Source organism: Oncorhynchus mykiss, chromosome 23 (assembly GCF_013265735.2).
Source record: "Oncorhynchus mykiss isolate Arlee chromosome 23, USDA_OmykA_1.1, whole genome shotgun sequence".
Taxonomy (NCBI): Eukaryota; Metazoa; Chordata; class Actinopteri; order Salmoniformes; family Salmonidae; genus Oncorhynchus; species Oncorhynchus mykiss.
The window spans coordinates 60,243,492-60,261,869 of NC_048587.1; the positions used below are offsets into that span (position 1 = coordinate 60,243,492).

At 45.9% G+C, this 18,378-nt stretch overlaps 1 protein-coding gene across 7 annotated transcripts in view; it reads right to left on the reverse strand.

Moving 5' to 3' along the window:
- The window catches only part of LOC118936588 (FERM domain-containing protein 6-like), a 30,774-nt gene that overhangs the window by 10,991 nt on the left and 1,405 nt on the right, over positions 1-18,378 (reverse strand). For 6 of the 7 annotated variants that reach the window (XM_036960919.1, XM_036960918.1, XM_036960916.1 and 3 more), the window contains exons 2-7: positions 10,511-11,116; positions 9,332-9,422; positions 3,031-3,110; positions 1,170-1,246; positions 876-954; positions 651-767 (exon numbers count right to left, since the gene is read on the reverse strand). In XM_036960919.1, coding sequence (XP_036816814.1) covers positions 651-767; positions 876-954; positions 1,170-1,246; positions 3,031-3,110; positions 9,332-9,422; positions 10,511-10,591 — 525 coding nt within the window. In that variant the 5' untranslated portion in view covers positions 10,592-11,116. Of the gene's footprint in view, positions 1-650; positions 768-875; positions 955-1,169; positions 1,247-3,030; positions 3,111-9,331; positions 9,423-10,510; positions 11,117-14,578; positions 14,946-18,378 lie in introns of those variants that run through there. The other variant, XM_036960917.1, reaches the window with a different exon arrangement.

Consider the following 18,378-nt stretch of genomic DNA (forward strand, 5'->3'; position numbering starts at 1 on the left):
TTTGATTGGATAGTAGCCAGGAGCTTTATGTTTACGACAGTTTGCATGGAACACGTGAAAAAATACATTACTTTCAGAATTGATTGGCGAGCTACTCACAGGTGGGCTGCACGCTACTGGCAGCTTGCCCTCAGCGGTGGAGAAAGTACCCAATTGTTCTACTTGAGTAAAAGTAAAGGTACACTAATAGAAAATGACTCACGTAAAAGTGAGTCACCAAGTAAAATACTACTTGAGTAAAAGTCTTTGGTTTTAAAAATAATTAAGTATGAAAAGTAAATTATACGAATCATTTCAAATTCCTTATATTAAGCAAATCAGACATAACTGACTTGAGAGATAGAGACAGAGAGAGAGACAGAGAGACAGAGACAGGAGAGACAGAGACAGAGACAGAGACAGAGACAGAGACAGAGACAGAGAGAGAGAGAGAGAGAGAGACAGAGAGAGCGAGAAAGAGAGAGAGAGAAAGAGAGAGAGACAGAGACAGAGAGAGAAAGACAGAGAGAGAGAGAGAGAGAGACAGAGAGACCACATTCAGACAATATCGCTGTAGAACCATTTACTGAGAATGGCAGTGGCCACATGTAAGAAACTGTACAGTATCTCATCACGTAGATTTCCCAGGCCCCACACACGCTCACACTTACCCAGGGAGGGAAGTACTCTTTGGGTTGGAAGTAGCGGGTACCTCCCTGGTTCTTCCCAGGCAGGGGATGGTCCTCCAGGTCAGCTTGAAGAGCATACCCAGCCAGCTGGAAGTACACCTGGAAAATGGGATTTCATTGTGTTATTGTGTACTTTATGAATATTTGTGATTGTCATACGATGAAGAAATCTAAATAAAACGTTTGAAAGGAAGAACACAAGTACACCTCCTCCTGCTGACGACACTCAGAACGCAACACCCTCTCCCTCAGGTCAGAGAAGTACAGACGCCTCGCCTTCCGCTCACTGGGGGAGAGTTAGAGAGAGGCAGGGTCACTAGATTTAATAACAACGGAGTTGGAGGAGGTAAAGGGAGTTCATGAGATACAGAGCTGGGTATATTAAATCCACATTTTTGGAGGGAGACCTCGAGTGCATTGTTATTCGGTTCCAGCAATGGGTCTGAAGTATGATGGTATGTTTAGAGTATTAGGAAATAAGCATGTTGTTTGGAGCCTCACCAGATGAGCCTGCCGTTCTCCACATAGTACTGCACCTTGAGGCAGAGTACCAGGGGGAGGGATCTCTTCTGTAACCCCTGAGGAAACAACACAACCATGGTGAAACACCACACCCCACAACCATGGTGAAACACCACACCCCACAACCACAGTGAAACACCACCCCACAACCACGGTGAAACACCACCCCACAACCACGGTGAAACACCACCCCACAACCACGGTGAAACACCCCACCCCACAACCACGGTGAAACACCACCCCACAACCACGGTGAAACACCACACCACACCCCACAACCATGGTGAAACAACAAAAGAATGGTGAAACAACACAACCTTGGTGAAACAACACAACCTTGGTGAAACAACACAACCTTGGTGAAACAACACAACCATGGTGAAACACCACACCCCACAACCATGGTGAAACACCACACCACAACCATGGTGAAACACCACACCCCAACCCACAAACATGGTGAAACAACAAAACCATGGTGAAACAACACAACCTTGGTGAAACAACACAACCTTGGTGAAACAACACAACCATGGTGAAACAACACAACCATGGTGAAACACCACACCCCAACCCACAACCATGGTGAAACAACAAAACCATGGTGAAACAACACAACCTTGGTGAAACAACACAACCTTGGTGAAACAACACAACCACGGTGAAACAACACAACCACGGTGAAACAACACAACCATGGTGAAACAACAAAACCATGGTGAAACAACACAACCACGGTGAAACAACACAACCTTGGTGAAACAACAAAACCTTGGTGAAACAACACAACCTTGGTGAAACAACACAACCATGGTGAAACAACACAACCATGGTGAAACAACACAACCTTGGTGAAACAACACAACCTTGGTGAAACAACACAACCTTGGTGAAACAACACAACCATGGTGAAACAACACAACCATGGTGAAACAACAAAACCATGGTGAAACAACACAACCATGGTAAAACAACACAACCATGGTGAAACAACACAACCATGGTGAAACAACACAACCATGGTAAAACAACACAACCATGGTGAAACAACACAACCTTGGTGAAACAACACAACCATGGTGAAACAACACAACCATGGTGAAACAACACAACCATGGTGAAACAACACAACCATGGTGAAACAACACAACCATGGTGAAACAACACAACCATGGTAAAACAACACAACCATGGTGAAACAACACAACCATGGTGAAACAACACAACCATGGTGAAACAACACAACCTTGGTGAAACAACACAACCATGGTAAAACAACACAACCATGGTGAAACAACACAACCTTGGTGAAACAACACAACCATGGTGAAACAACACAACCATGGTGAAACAACACAACCATGGTAAAACAACACAACCATGGTGAAACAACACAACCTTGGTGAAACAACACAACCATGGTGAAACAACACAACCATGGTAAAACACCACAACCACGGTAAAACAACAACCATGGTGAAACACCACAACCACGGTGAAACAACACAACCATGGTGAAACAACACAACCATGGTGAAACAACACAACCATGGTGAAACAACACAACCATGGTGAAACAACACAGTGCTGGTGCTGTACATCTTTATAATAGAAGTCGGGACACAACACAGCCATGGGTGAACAAATGGGCCTGGTAATACAATGTAAAGGCATAGCATGAGCTATTTGTCATGTTAAGAACAATACACAGCTAGACACTATGTAGGGCAGTGGGCTGCAGTGAGCTGGTTGGTTAACGAGGGAGGTGTGTGTTCTGAGACAAGACAAAAACCATCCATGTTAGAATACATCAATAAGTAGATTATTGGAGAACTCTCACCTTCCCTGAATCTTGCTTCCATTCCTTAGGGAAATACTTGGTCAGCTTATCTTCCATGTCCAGAAAGATGTGCTCATTGTCTGAGGTAAAACAGGAAACAGGACACCCTCAGTCAAACAAAAGAATAATTAACTCATGCGTAAAACTGCCTAACAATGACATTAATTAGAGGAAAGAAAGAAAGAAAGAAAGAAAAACACTTGTTCCTCCATTGGTGTGGTCAATGCAACCAGCAGGCAAACAAAACAACTGTTGTGTTGACAGCTATGCTAATACGCCTGTTGACAGCTATGCTAATGCTAATATGCCTGTTTGCTTATAGGCTCTGCTAGCATACCGGCTCAGGAAGAAAGTAACACTATTGACTGTTGGCTCGCTAGGCCTGCAGAGTAAACCGGACTACAAAAACCAAGGACATTTATGAAACGCTTATGTCCTTCTTATGTAATACATGTATCACTAGCCACTTTAAACTATGCCACTTTGTTTACATACTCATCTCATATGTATATACTGCACTCAATTCCATCTACTGTATCTTGCCTATGCTGCTCTGTACCATCACTCATTCATATATCTTTATGTACATATTCTTTATCCCTTTACACTTGTGTCTGTCTATAAGGTAGTAGTTTTGGAATTGTTAGCTAGATTACTTGTTGGTTGTTACTGCATTGTCGGAACTAGAAGCACAAGCATTTCGCTACACTCGCATTAACATCTGCTAACCATGTGTATGTGACAAATAAAATTTGATTTGATTTGAATGCGTTATGTATGCTTAGGAATGTGTTATGAAGGACTTATTTACGTACCCTTCAAATGGAGTGTTAAAAATGAATCATCTTGTATGTTTAATCCTCATTCTAATAGCTCTTTGTTCTTAAGGAAGACAAACAAAACTAAATAATGAAGTTTATCTCCTATCATCACAAATGATCTCAATGTGTTTTCTTTCAACAGTTGGGCTGATAAGATGGTTGCAGCTGTGAGGAAAGTGATGGGGGGTGGGGGGGTTATATCATCTAGTACACCCCATGTCTCTAGTACACCCCTGCTCCAACCTAACATGTTCCACTGGGGTTATATCATCCTGTCTCTAGTACACCCCTACTCCAACCTAACATGTTCCACTGGGGTTATATCATTCTGTCTCTAGTACACCCATGCTCCATCCTAACATGTTCCACTGGGGTTATATCATCCTGTCTCTAGTACACCCCTACTCCAACCTAACATGTTCCACTGGGGTTATATCATTCTGTCTCTAGTACACCCCTGCTCCATCCTAACATGTTCCACTGGGGTTATATCATCCTGTCTCTAGTACACCCCTACTCCAACCTAACATGTTCCACTGGGGGTATATCATCCTGTCTCTAGTACACCCCTACTCCAACCTAACATGTCTGGTACACCCCTACTCCAACCTAACATGTCTGGTACACCCCTACTCCAACCTAACATGTTCCACTGGGGTTATATCATTCTGTCTCTAGTACACCCCTGCTCCATCCTAACATGTTCCACTGGGGTTATATCATCCTGTCTCTAGTACACCCCTACTCCAACCTAACATGTTCCACTGGGGTTATATCATCCTGTCTCTAGTACACCCCATGTCTCTAGTACACCCCTACTCCATCCTAACAAGTTCCACTGGGGTTATATCATCCTGTCTCTAGTACACCCCTGCTCCAACCTAACATGTTCCACTGGGGTTATATCATCTAGTACACCCCTGCTCCAACCTAACATGTTCCACTGGGGTTATATCATCATGTCTCTAGTACACCCCTGCTCCAACCTAACATGTTCCACTGGGGTTATACAGTGCCTTGCGAAAGTATTCGGCCCCCTTGAACTTTGCGACCTTTTGCCACATTTCAGGCTTCAAACAAAGATATAAAACTGAAAAATTGGGCGTGCAAAATTATTCAGCCCCCTTAAGTTAATACTTTGTAGCGCCACCTTTTGCTGTGATTACAGCTGTAAGTCGCTTGGGGTATGTCTCTATCAGTTTTGCACATCGAGAGACTGACATTTTTTCCCATTCCTCCTTGCAAAACAGCTCGAGCTCAGTGAGGTTGGATGGAGAGCACTTGTGAACAGCAGTTTTCAGTTCTTTCCACAGATTCTCGATTGGATTCAGGTCTGGACTTTGACTTGGCCATTCTAACACCTGGATATGTTTATTTTTGAACCATTCCATTGTAGATTTTGCTTTATGTTTTGGATCATTGTCTTGTTGGAAGACAAATCTCCGTCCCAGTCTCAGGTCTTTTGCAGACTCCATCAGGTTTTCTTCCAGAATGGTCCTGTATTTGGCTCCATCCATCTTCCCATCAATTTTAACCATCTTCCCTGTCCCTGCTGAAGAAAAGCAGGCCCAAACCATGATGCTGCCACCACCATGTTTGACAGTGGGGATGGTGTGTTCAGAGTGATGAGCTGTGTTGCTTTTACGCCAAACATAACGTTTTGCATTGTTGCCAAAAAGTTCAATTTTGGTTTCATCTGACCAGAGCACCTTCTTCCACATGTTTGGTGTGTCTCCCAGGTGGCTTGTGGCAAACTTTAAACAACACTTTTTATGGATATCTTTAAGAAATGGCTTTCTTCTTGCCACTCTTCCATAAAGGCCAGATTTGTGCAATATACGACTGATTGTTGTCCTATGGACAGAGTCTCCCACCTCAGCTGTAGATCTCTGCAGTTCATCCAGAGTGATCATGGGCCTCTTGGCTGCATCTCTGATCAGTCTTCTCCTTGTATGAGCTGAAAGTTTAGAGGGACGGCCAGGTCTTGGTAGATTTGCAGTGGTCTGATACTATCGCTTGCACAGTGCTCCTTGGGATGTTTAAAGCTTGGGAAATATTTTTGTATCCAAATCCGTCTTTAAACTTCTTCACAACAGTATCTCGGACCTGCCTGGTGTGTTCCTTGTTCTTCATGATGCTCTCTGCACTTTTAACGGACCTCTGAGACTATCACAGTGCAGGTGCATTTATACGGAGACTTGATTACACACAGGTGGATTGTATTTATCATCATTAGTCATTTAGGTCAACATTGGATCATTCAGAGATCATCACTGAACTTCTGGAGAGAGTTTGCTGCACTGAAAGTAAAGGGTCTGAATAATTTTGCATGCCCAATTTTTCAGTTTTTGATTTGTTAAAAATGTTTGAAATATCCAATAAATGTCGTTCCACTTCATGATTGTGTCCCACTTGTTGTTGATTCTTCACAAAAAAAATACAGTTTTATATCTTTATGTTTGAAGCCTGAAATGTGGCAAAAGGTCGCAAAGTTCAAGGGGGCCGAATACTTTCGCAAGGCACTGTATCATCCTGTCTCTAGTACACCCCTACTCCAACCTAACATGTTCCATTACATCCATCTTATTCACTTCTGTCTTCACCTCATCCATAATGCCTATATTTTTTTAGACGGTAAGCATTTCATTTCGGGCTCATCTCTTTCTGACCTCACCACATTCAGGCCACATGACTCACTCACTCCTCCATCCATCCATCCATCTCTCTTTTCATTAAAATCACCATCTCATTCTCTGACTCACCATCTCAATCACCATCTCATTCTCTGAGTTTCTTTCACCTCTGCTCTCCTCCCTTTCACTGGTTTTGTTTTAACGAGACTCCCTGGCCAGTCACCACTCCTCCCCCCTACCTCCTCCTCCTCTTCTTCTTCACCCGCCCTTATCCTCCCTTTATCTCCATCTCTCCCTCCCTCCATCTATCCCTTCATCCCTCCCTCCAGTGAAGAGGTGGAATGCAGGGCCACATTCCTGGCTTAATGAAGTTAATATTGTTGGAATCCCTGGCAGACCCAGACCAGAGAGGTGGAAGGCCCCCCCCCCACGCACCACCGCAGGCACTCACACAAAAACAAAAGAGCTCTTGTTCAAGAGGTGAGCCACATAAGATTACCAAGACATTTCAACAAGGCAGAACAAAGAGAGAAAAACAGGAAGGAGAGTGAGAAAGAAAGAGACTGACAAAACATTTGAATTGAAGGTTAAAGAAGATTAGACATCTCAGTCTCAGCAATGCAGAAACACACACCAACATTCCCATCTGATCTCATTCTGCCGTTACCCCGTTTCTGGCAACTAACCCAGTTGTTCAGTTCTATTATGTAAACAGACTGCTAGTAGGACTCAAGGACTGGGGTGTTTGTGACTGTTGTCTGTGGTGTGTAATGTGTGTGTACTACAGTGTGTGTGTAATGTGTGTGTACTACAGTGTGTGTGTAATGTGTGTGTACTACAGTTTAGTGTATGTATGGGTGTACTACAGTGTGCGTGTGTGTGTGTGTGTGTATGGGTGTACTACAGTGTAGTGTGTGTGTACTATAGTGTAGTGTGTGTGTACTACAGTGTGTATAGCTGTACTACAGTGTGCATAGGTGTACTACAGTGTGCGTGTATGGGTGTACTACAGTGTGTGTGTGTGTGTGTACTACAGTGTGTATGCGTGTGTACTACATTGTGTGTACAACAGTGTGTATAGGTGTACTACAGTGTGTGTGTGTGTGTATGGGTGTACTACAGTGTGTGTGTATGGGTGTACTAGTGTAGTGTGTGTATACTACAGTGTGCATGTGTGTGTGTGTGTGTACTACAGTGTGTGTGTACTATAGTGTGCACATGCGTGTGTACTACAGTGTGCGTGTGTGTACTACAGTGTGTGTGTGTGTACTACAGTGTGTGTGTGTGTGTACTACAGTGTGTGTGTGTACTACAGTGTGTGTGTGTGTACTACAGTGTGTGTGTGTGTACTACAGTGTGTGTGTGTGTGTGTGTACTACAGTGTGTGTGTGTGTGTGTATACTACAGTGTGTGTGTGTGTACTACAGTGTGTGTGTGTGTACTACAGTGTGTGTGTGTGTGTACTACAGTGTGTGTGTGTGTACTACAGTGTGTGTGTGTGTGTGTACTACAGTGTGTGTGTGTACTACAGTGTGTGTGTGTGTGTGTGTGTACTACAGTGTGTGTGTGTACTACAGTGTGTGTTTGTGTGTGTACTACAGTGTGTGTGTGTGTGTGTACTACAGTGTGTGTGTGTGTGTGTGTGTGTGTGTACATACTGGATTATGAATACAGTGAGCATTACATCAGCTCGTTGAAGTCTACTGTAACTGTGTAGTCAGAATATATTGGGACCTCAGAATGGTTGTTGTGTAATGCAGCAGAAACATTTATTTCAGGTTCAAAGACTCTGGAGTGGATTGGTGGTTGGGTGGTTGGGCAGGGTAAGGTGTGGGTGGGCAGGGTAAGGGGTGGTTGGGCATGGTAAGGTGTGGGTGGGCAGGGTAAGGTGTGGGTGGGAAGGGTAAGTGGGCAGGGTAGGGGGTGGGTGGGCAGGGTAGGGGGTGGTTGGGCATGGTAAGGTGTGGGTGGGCAGGGTAAGGGGTGGTTGGGCATGGTAAGGTGTGGGTGGGCAGGGTAAGGTGTGGGTGGGCAGGGTAGGGGGTGGGTGGGCAGGGTAGGGGGTGGGTGGGCAGGGTAAGGGGTGGGTGGGCAGGGTAGGGGGTGGGTGGGCAGGGTAAGGGGTGGGTGGGCAGGGTAGGGGGCGGGTGGGCAGGGTAAGGGGCGGGTGGGCAGGGTAAGGGGCGGTTGGGCAGGGTAAGGGGCGGTTGGGCAGGGTAAGGGGCGGTTGGGCAGGGTAAGGGGCGGTTGGGCAGGGTAAGGGGCGGGTGGGCAGGGTAAGGGGGCGGGTGGGCAGGTTAGGGTCGGTTGGGCAGGGTAAGGGGTGGGTGGGCAGGGTAGGGGGTGGGTGGGCAGGGTAAGGGGCGGTTGGGCAGGGTAAGGGGCGGTTGGGCAGGGTAAGGGGCGGTTGGGCAGGGGGTGGGTGGGCAGGGTAAGGGGTGGGTGGGCAGGGTAAGGGGTGGGTGGGCAGGGTAAGGGGCGGTTGGGCAGGGTAAGGGGCGGTTGGGCAGGGTAAGGGGCAGTTGGGCAGGGTAAGGGGTGGGTGGGCAGGGTAAGGGGGCAGGTGGGCAGGTTAGGGGGCGGTTGTGCAGGGTAAGGGGCGGGTGGGCAGGGTAAGGGGGCGGGTGGGCAGGGTAGGGGGCGGTTGGGCAGGGTAAGGGGCGGGTGGGCAGGGTAGATCTCAGAGGCGTGCTGATCTAGGATCAGGTCCCCCCCATCCATATAATCTAATTTACTATGATGTATAATGTAAACTGATCTCAGAACATCACTCCTACTATGAGACACTTTATGAATACGTGTCCTGGGTTAGGGCTGGTTTTGGCCTGTGTAGAAGTTACAACTTACCCTTCACCACTGTCAGGCCAAAGAAGTGCAGCTCTTTTATTCCAAGGAGCTCAGACACCTGATTGAACACATCCTGCCCTGTGGACTTGACCTGAGAGAGAGAGAGGAGAGAGAAGACTGCTATAAACAGGGTGACTAACAGGCTGACTGCTATAAACAGGGTGACTGTAACAGGCCGACTGCTATAAACAGGGTGACTGTAACAGGCTGACTGCTATAAACAGGGTGACTGTAACAGGCTGACTGCTATAAACAGGGTGACAGTAACAGGCTGACTGCTATAAACAGGGTGATTGTAACAGGCTGACTGCTATAAACAAGGTGACTAACAGGCTGACTGCTATAAACAGGGTGAATAACAGGCTGACTGCTATAAACAGGGTGACTGTAACAGGCTGACTGCTATAAACAGGGTGACTGTAACAGGCGGACTGCTATAAACAGGGTGACTGTAACAGGCTGACTGCTATAGACAAGGTGACTAACAGGCTGACTGCTATAAACAGGGTGACTAACAGGCTGACTGCTATAAACAGGGTGACTGTAACAGGCTGACTGCTATAAACAAGGTGACTAACAGGCTGACTGCTATAAACAGGGTGATTGTAACAGGCTGACTGCTATAAACAAGGTGACTAACAGGCTGACTGCTATAAACAGGGTGAATAACAGGCTGACTGCTATAAACAGGGTGACTAACAGGCTGACTGCTATAAACAGGGTGACTGTAACAGGCTGACTGCTATAAACAAGGTGACTAACAGGCTGACTGCTATAAACAGGGTGACTAACAGGCTGACTGCTATAAACATGGTAACTAACAGGCTGACTGTTCTAAACAGGGTGACTGCTATAAACAGGGTGACTAACAGGCTGACTGCTATAAACAGGCTGACTGCTATAAACAGGGTGACTGTAACAGGCTGACTGCTATAAACAGGGTAACTAACAGGCTCACTGCTATAAACAGGGTAACACAGAAAAAGTGAAGTGACCTCCCAGACATGGATCTCATGTACAACTCCATACATTTTATAGTACGGGACTAGAAATACTCTTGATACATTACTGGCCCAGGACTAAAACCTTTCATTGAAAAGCCGTCCATAGAAACCCCCCTGGCTGACTCATGGAATACCTACAGAATCAACAGGAGGAGTCATAATGGGACGTGCTCACCCCCACAGTGATGTCCAGCTGTTCTTTATTAGGGAGCAGAACACACAGGGTTCTCTCCTGTTTGGTGGTGGAGACAGACATGGTGTCTGCAATAAGTATCCTCTCTGGTCACTCCTTCAGTTTAGACCCTCTTCAGTCGCTCTCTCTCTCTTCTCTCCAACGATCTCCCCACTCCTTCAGTTTAGACCCTCTTCAGTCTCTCTCTCTCTCTCTCTCTCTCCAACGATCTCCCCACTCCTTCAGTTTAGACCCTCTTCAGTCTCTCTCTCTCTTCTCTCCAACGATCTCCCCACTCCTTCAGTTTAGACCCTCTTCAGTCTCTCTCTCTCTCTCTCTCTCTCTCCTCTCCAACGATCTCCCCACTCCTTCAGTTTAGACCCTCTTCAGTCTCTCTCTCTCTCTCTCTCTTCTCTCCAACGATCTCCCCACTCCTTCAGTTTAGACCCTCTTCAGTCTCTCTCTCTCTCTCTCTCTCTTCTCTCCAACAATCTCCCCACTCCTTCAGTTTAGACCCTCTTCAGTCTCTCTCTCTTCTCTCCAACAATCTCCCCACTCCTTCACTTCTTCTTTCTGGTTAGGGGGAATGTGTCGTTCATTTTCTGCTGTCTAAAAAGACAAATAGAGACGAGAGACGTTTTTGAGTCATAAAAGCTTTAAAGACGTTGTAGATGTAACACCAGGCATAACATAGCAATAACAGAGAATTTCATGGTTATAACAGTGCATAGCATGGTTATAACAGTGCATGGCATGGTTATAAACGCACAAAGCATTAAACATTGGACACAGAGTAGCGCTTTTTCAACAGGATCAAATTTTGGTGAGTGGTCTAAGGCACTGCATCTCAGTGCTAGAAGCGTCTCTACAGACCCTGGTTCGATTCCAGGCTGTATCACAACCGGCTGGGATTGGTATTCCCATAGGGCGACCCACAATTGGCCCAGCGTCGTCCGGGTTAGGCCGTCATTGTAAATAAGAATTTGTTCTTAACTGACTTGCCCAGTTAAATAAAGGTAACATAAATATACATATATAAAGTGGTTGATCCCTTTCAGACATCAGTCTAACCACAAAGGCCACTTGTATTTCCATCTACTTTGTTGTTGATATTTTTTGGGATTGACTCAAAAAGGAATTCAATCAGTCTAAAAAGAAAAGGCCAATCCGCTATCCGGACGAGAATAAACAGCATGGTGAGACTGGTGCATTCCTCCTCTATAACCATTATCTGGTCAAGTCCACACGGCTGGTCCCTGCTCTCTGGTCCCTGCTCTCTGGTCCCTGCTCTCTGGTCCCTGCTCTCTGGTCCCTGGTCCCTGCTCCCTGCTCTGTGGTCTCTGGTCCCTGCTCTCTGGTCCCTGCTCCCTGGTCCCTGCTCCCTGGTCCCTGCTCTCTGGTCCCTGCTCTCTGGTCCCTGCTCTCTGGTCCCTGCTCTCTGGTCCCTGCTCTCTGGTCCCTGCTCTCTGGTCCCTGCTCTCTGGTCCCTGCTCTCTGGTCCCTGCTCTCTGGTCCCTGCTCTCTGGTCCCTGCTCCCTGCTCTCTGGTCCCTGCTCCCTGGTCCCTGCTCTCTGGTCCCTGCTCCCTGCTCTCTGGTCCCTGCCTGATGGAGCTATCAACTGGAACAGGCCTCAAGAGAGTCTTGGTGCCTGGAGCCGGTTGTGTAATTAAAGCAGCCGGCCTCAGCAGCTGGTTGTGTAGTTAAAGCAGCCGGCCTCAGCAGCTGGTTGTGTAGTTAAAGCAGCCGGACTCAGCAGCTGGTTGTGTAGTTAAAGCAGCCGGCCACAGCAGCTGGTTGTGTAGTTAAAGCAGCCGGCCTCAGCAGCTGGTTGTGTAGTTAAAGCAGCCGGCCTCAGCAGCTGGTTGTGTAGTTAAAGCAGCCGGCCTCAGCAGCTGGTTGTGTAGTTAAAGCAGCCGGCCACAGCAGCTGGTCGTGTAGTTAAGGAAGTCGGCCTCAGCAGATGGTCGTGTAGTTAAAGCAGCCGGACTCAGCAGCTGGTCGTGTAGTTAAAGCAGCCGGCCTCAGCAGCTGGTCGTGTAGTTAAAGCAGCCGGCCTCAGCAGCTGGTCGTGTAGTTAAAGCAGCCGGCCTCAGCAGCTGGTTGTGTAGTTAAAGCAGCCGGCCACAGCAGCTGGTCGTGTAGTTAAAGCAGCCGGCCACAGCAGCTGGTCGTGTAGTTAAAGCAGCCGGCCACAGCAGCTGGTCGTGTAGTTAAAGCAGCCGGCCACAGCAGCTGGTCGTGTAGTTAAAGCAGCCGGCCACAGCAGCTGGTCGTGTAGTTAAAGCAGCCGGCCTCAGCAGCTGGTCGTGTAGTTAAAGCAGCCGGCCTCAGCAGCTGGTCGTGTAGTTAAAGCAGCTGACCACAGCAGCTGGTTGTGTAGTTAAAGCAGCCGGCCTCAGCAGCTGGTTGTGTAGTTAAAGCAGCCGGCCTCAGCAGCTGGTTGTGTAGTTAAAGCAGCCGGCCTCAGCAGCTGGTTGTGTAGTTAAAGCAGCCGGCCTCAGCAGCTGGTTGTGTAGTTAAAGCAGCCGGCCTCAGCAGCTGGTTGTGTAGTTAAAGCAGCCGGCCTCAGCAGCTGGTTGTGTAGTTAAAGCAGCCGGCCTCAGCAGCTGGTTGTGTAATTAAAGCAGCCGGCCTCAGCAGCTGGTTGTGTAGTTAAAGCAGCCGGCCTCAGCAGCTGGTTGTGTAGTTAAAGCAGCCGGCCTCAGCAGCTGGTTGTGTAGTTAAAGCAGCCGGCCTCAGCAGCTGGTTGTGTAGTTAAAGCAGCCGGCCACAGCACCTGGTTGGATGCCTAGGCCTACATCATACTATTAAATCCCAGTCCCACTGTTCTTCTACAGCCTATACTAAACCATATCTACAGCCTATACTAAACCATATCTACAGCCTATACTAAACCATATCTACAGCCTATGCTAAACCATATCTACAGCCTATGCTAAACCATATCTACAGCCTATACTAAACCACATCTACAGCCTATACTAAACCACATCTACAGCCTATACTAAACCACATCTACAGCCTATACTAAACCACATCTACAGCCTATACTAAACCATATCTACAGCCTATACTAAACCATATCTACAGCCTATACTAAACCATATCTACAGCCTATACTAAACCATATCTACAGCCTATACTAAACCATATCTACAGCCTATACTAAACCACATCTACAGCCTATACTAAACCATATCTACAGCCTATACTAAACCATATCTACAGCCTATACTAAACCATATCTACAGCCTATACTAAACCACATCTACAGCCTATACTAAACCATATCTACAGCCCCTCAATCTGCCTCCCATCCATTCATGTCAATCCCTTTTGATAAGCACACAAATACGAAAGGAGTGAAAATTCCCATGTGAAACCACACAGGCCCTTTCCTCCCCAGGTCTGGCCCAGAGCCGGACTCTGTAGGGCTCACATCATTAATCTGATTCATTGATTTGGCGAGATCAGGCTCTTTGTTAATCAGCAGTGGATTGTACCAGTCAGGGATTTGGGTCGGTCCGGGGGCAGAGGGGCAACCCCAAAACACAGCCTTCCCAGTGATAATGTTCTGTTGCCAAGATGCTCGAGGAAAGGCAAATAAAACCTGAAAACATTTTAAAGCTGTTCACAGAAAACAAGTGGCTAGTGGCTACTAAACTAACAATCCAAAAAACAACAACTTCCTCTGTGATCCTAAAAGGGCAAGCCTCTGCTGTGGTCTGTTCTGTTCTGTTCAAACATGATGAAACACGTTACCCAACTCCTACATTTAGAAAAGTGTCTTGATGTCAAACCCACACCCGTCATGACATGATTAAACATGTTTTTTATGTGCATCACACCTGTTATGATATTCACTCTGCGTTATTATTCCCACTAACTGACACGCCCATGGAGACATGAGATTTTGATCAGACTTCTAGTAGTATTGGTTCCATTCTGCCAGTCTAATGTACCTGAAGTATTTGAAAGAAAACACACGAGGTACTTTACTAGGTCTGTTTACATCCTCCAAGGAGGAACAATAAAAACAGTCCTTTATAAACGTTATTAGTCTTACTCACCTCCAAGAATTAAAGTCCAATCTGAAGGTATGTGTAAGAGAACTCCTGAGAGGTACTCTGGACAGCATGTTCAAACAAAGTCTCACACCTGCCACTCAGAAGAACAGCACACAACACGCAGCAAAGCCAAACCTGAAAAGCCAGCCTTGTTCTGAGACATTTGACTGTGAAGTCATACTATCCCCAGGGCCCAGGCAAAACTCTCTACGGTCCTAGACTATACAGGAACCTGTGTTCAGGAAGCCCCCACTACTGTGTGAACATCCCTTGTTTGGAACTTCCTTGTGATTTTTTTGTTGTTGCCATTTTGCTTCTAGTTGTTTTGAATAATCATGTACTGCCTAACCTTTTCAAAGGCCAGTTTTCATGTCTCTGTAAACCCCTGAGGAAGGTGATGTCCACAGGCCAAAATATTGCTGTGAAAACCATTCAATTGTGTGGAGCCTCCAAGCATTCAAGAGAATGCTGTGTCTCAACCGGTGACGGGCACAACAAACACCTAATCCCTCCCGGGTGGCGCAGTGGTTAAGGGCGCTGTACTGCAGCGCCAGCTGCACCACCAGAGACCCTGGGTTCGCGCCCAGGCTCTGTCGTAACCGGCCGTGACAGGGAGGTCCGTGGGGCGATGCACAATTGGCCTAGCGTCGTCCGGGTTAGGGAGGGTTTGGCCGGTAGGGAAATCCTTGTCTCATCGCGCACCAGCGACTCCTGTGGCGGGCCGGGCGCAGTGCGCGCTAACCAAGGTTGCCAGGTGCACGGTGTTTCCTCCGACACATTGGTGTGGCTGGCTTCCGGGTTGGATGGAGCTGTGTTAAGAAGCAGTGCGGCTTGGTTGGGTTGTGTTTCGGAGGACGCATGACTTTCAACCTTCGTCTCTCCCGAGCCTGTAAGGGAGTTGTAGCGATGAGACAAGATAGTAGCTACTAAACAATTGGATACCACACAATTGGGGAGAAAAAGGGGTCAAATTCAACAACTAAAAAAACCTAAAAACTCAAATAAAAACACACCTAAGACAATGTCAGATAGGGTCTAAGCTACAACATACGTGAAAACGAGACATCTGAGAGGATCTAAAAACGATCTGCCTCATCATCTGAAATGATCTTAACCATTTCAAAAAATGATAATAATCAAGCTACAACATACGTGCTACAACATACGTGAAAACGAGACATCTGAGAGGATCTAAAAACGATCTGCCTCATCATCTGAAATGATCTTAACCATTTCAAAAAATGATAATAATCAAGCTACAACATACGTGCTACAACATACGTGAAAACGAGACATCTGAGAGGATCTAAAAACGATCTGCCTCATCATCTGAAATGATCTTAACCATTTAAAAAAATGATAATAATCAAATAGTTTTACAACCCTCCCTGTTTGTAAGCCTTCAAATGATATCAAACTCATCCGTTTATCATTTTCATTGTAGAAGACATGGATGTCTCATGGTAGGGCGGGGAATGCAAAACGGGTCACGTGTGAGCACCTCTATCTCCTGAATGTTTTTGGCACTTTCTGACCACTTCTACCACGGGTAAACCTGTTTGGACTGATTTTTTCAAACCTAAAAGGGAGTGTAGTCAAAAAGTGAGTGAATTCATATGGAATGACCCAGTAACAAAAGGTCTGACACCTTCAGAGACAGTAGATGACCATCTTACTCACGCTGCAAAACAGTGTAGCAGAGGTGAGTTGAAAAGAAAAGCCTGACTGGCGTTGAGTACAGCGTTGGTTTTACAAGGCGTCCAGGAATGTGAGTTGTGCATAAGACAGACGTGAGTTAATTCCTTAGACTAGACGGTTCAATCCTTCGTCACAGTTTCTGTTGACAAAGGGAACTTTGGCCCAATGGTTTTGAATAGATGAGTAGATGCAACAAATGGAATGTGGTGATTCCTTGCACCTGAGTCCTTGCATTCATAGCTCTGTCCATGCATTGTTGAGTGGTTACATTTCTCCAGCCCCATCCCACAGCTGTACCAAAAAAGTGGTGGTGGAATCCCAGATTTCCCCTTTAAAATGTGAAGCAGTAAGATTGGAACTGACTGGGGTCAATAAGACTTAAAGTAGATACGACATAGTGTGTCTGATAGGCTTGACAACACACAGAAAGTATTCATACCCCTTGTCTTTTTGTTGTGTTACAGCCTGAATTCAAAATGGATTACATCTAATGTTTTCCCCTCACAATACCCTATAATAAAAATGAAATACAGAAATATCTCATTTAAGTCAATACTTTGTAGTAGCAACTTTGGGGGCAATTACAGCTGAGTCTTTTGGGGTATGTCTCTATAAGCTTGGCACAAGTCTCCAAGAGATTTCTAAGTTAATTTCTTTGCCACATTTTTTGCAGTTTTACTTTAGTGCCTTATTGACTGATTTTGAGCCCATTTAGGTTAGTATTAGAATTGTATTGTGGAGTAACTACACTGTTGTTGATCCATCTTCAGTTCTCATATCACAACCATTAAAACTGTAACTGTTTTAAATCCCCATTGGCCTCATAGTGAAATCCCTGAGCAGTTTCCTTCCTCTCCCGCAACTGAGTTAGGAAGGACACCTGCATCTTTGTAGTGACTGGGTGTATTGATACACCATTCAAAGTGTAATGAATAACTTCACCATACTCAAAGGGATATTCAATGTCTGCTTTTTACACATCTACTAAAGAGGTGCCCTTCTTTGCGAAGCATTGGAAAACCTCCCTGGTCTTTGTGGTTGAATCTGTGCTTGAAATGCACTACTCGATTCAGGGACCTTACAGATAATTGTATGTGTGGGTTACCAAGATCATTTTAACCACTATAATTGAACAATGAATGAGTCCATGCAACTTATTATGAGATTTCTTAAGCACATTTTTACTCCTGAACGTATTTAGGTTTGCCAGAACAAAAGGGTTGAATAATTATTGACTCAAGACATTTCAGCTTCTCATTTTGTATTCATTTCTAAAGTTTTATACAAATACAATTTCACTTTGACATTATGGGATATTGTGTGTTAATCAGTGACATAAAATCTAATTTGAATATTCAGGCTGTAACACAACAAATATGTAAAAAGTAAAGGGGTGTGAATACTTCCTGAAGGCACTGTACCCCCCACCTAGTCTTATCACTTAATATCCCCATCAAGTATCAATCAGAACAGTTACAGTCAGAACCAGTTTAAGTATGAGCCTCATCTAACACTCACAAACAAGTCTGCAGACAGGGCAGGCTGACGTGTGAAATGACCTCACTCGTCCTCCCCTCCGACATCCCCTTAGTCTAACCAGAGTGACCTCACTCGTCCTCCCCTCCGACATCCCCTTAGTCTAACCAGAGTGACCTCACTCGTCCTCCCCTCCGACATCCCCTTAGTCTAACCAGAGTGACCTCAGAATTGGCATCCAGACCTAGTTTCAACTACTATTTGAAATGGTATAAATAATGTAGTTTTTTTGCTTTACCCTGTATGGGATGCCAGGTGTGGCGGGGTTCGCACTTCACTTTTAACACTTTTCTATCAGTTCCATTGCAACAGGTTCAATCAAGCACAGCTAAAGTATTTGGACGATTTAAAATAGTATTTGAAGCCATGTTTTCCTCAGACCTGGCATCACATGAGAGCAGTCAGCCCAGACATCTGCAAGGCCTTAAATCCCCTTCAAGACTATTATAACCCCTTGTTCTTAGCACGCTCTTAATGTGCAAAAACAATACTGCACCAGACCGACCGCTGCACCGCCAGACCGCTGCACCACCAGACCGCTGCACTCTACATGCCATTTGCATCTCAAA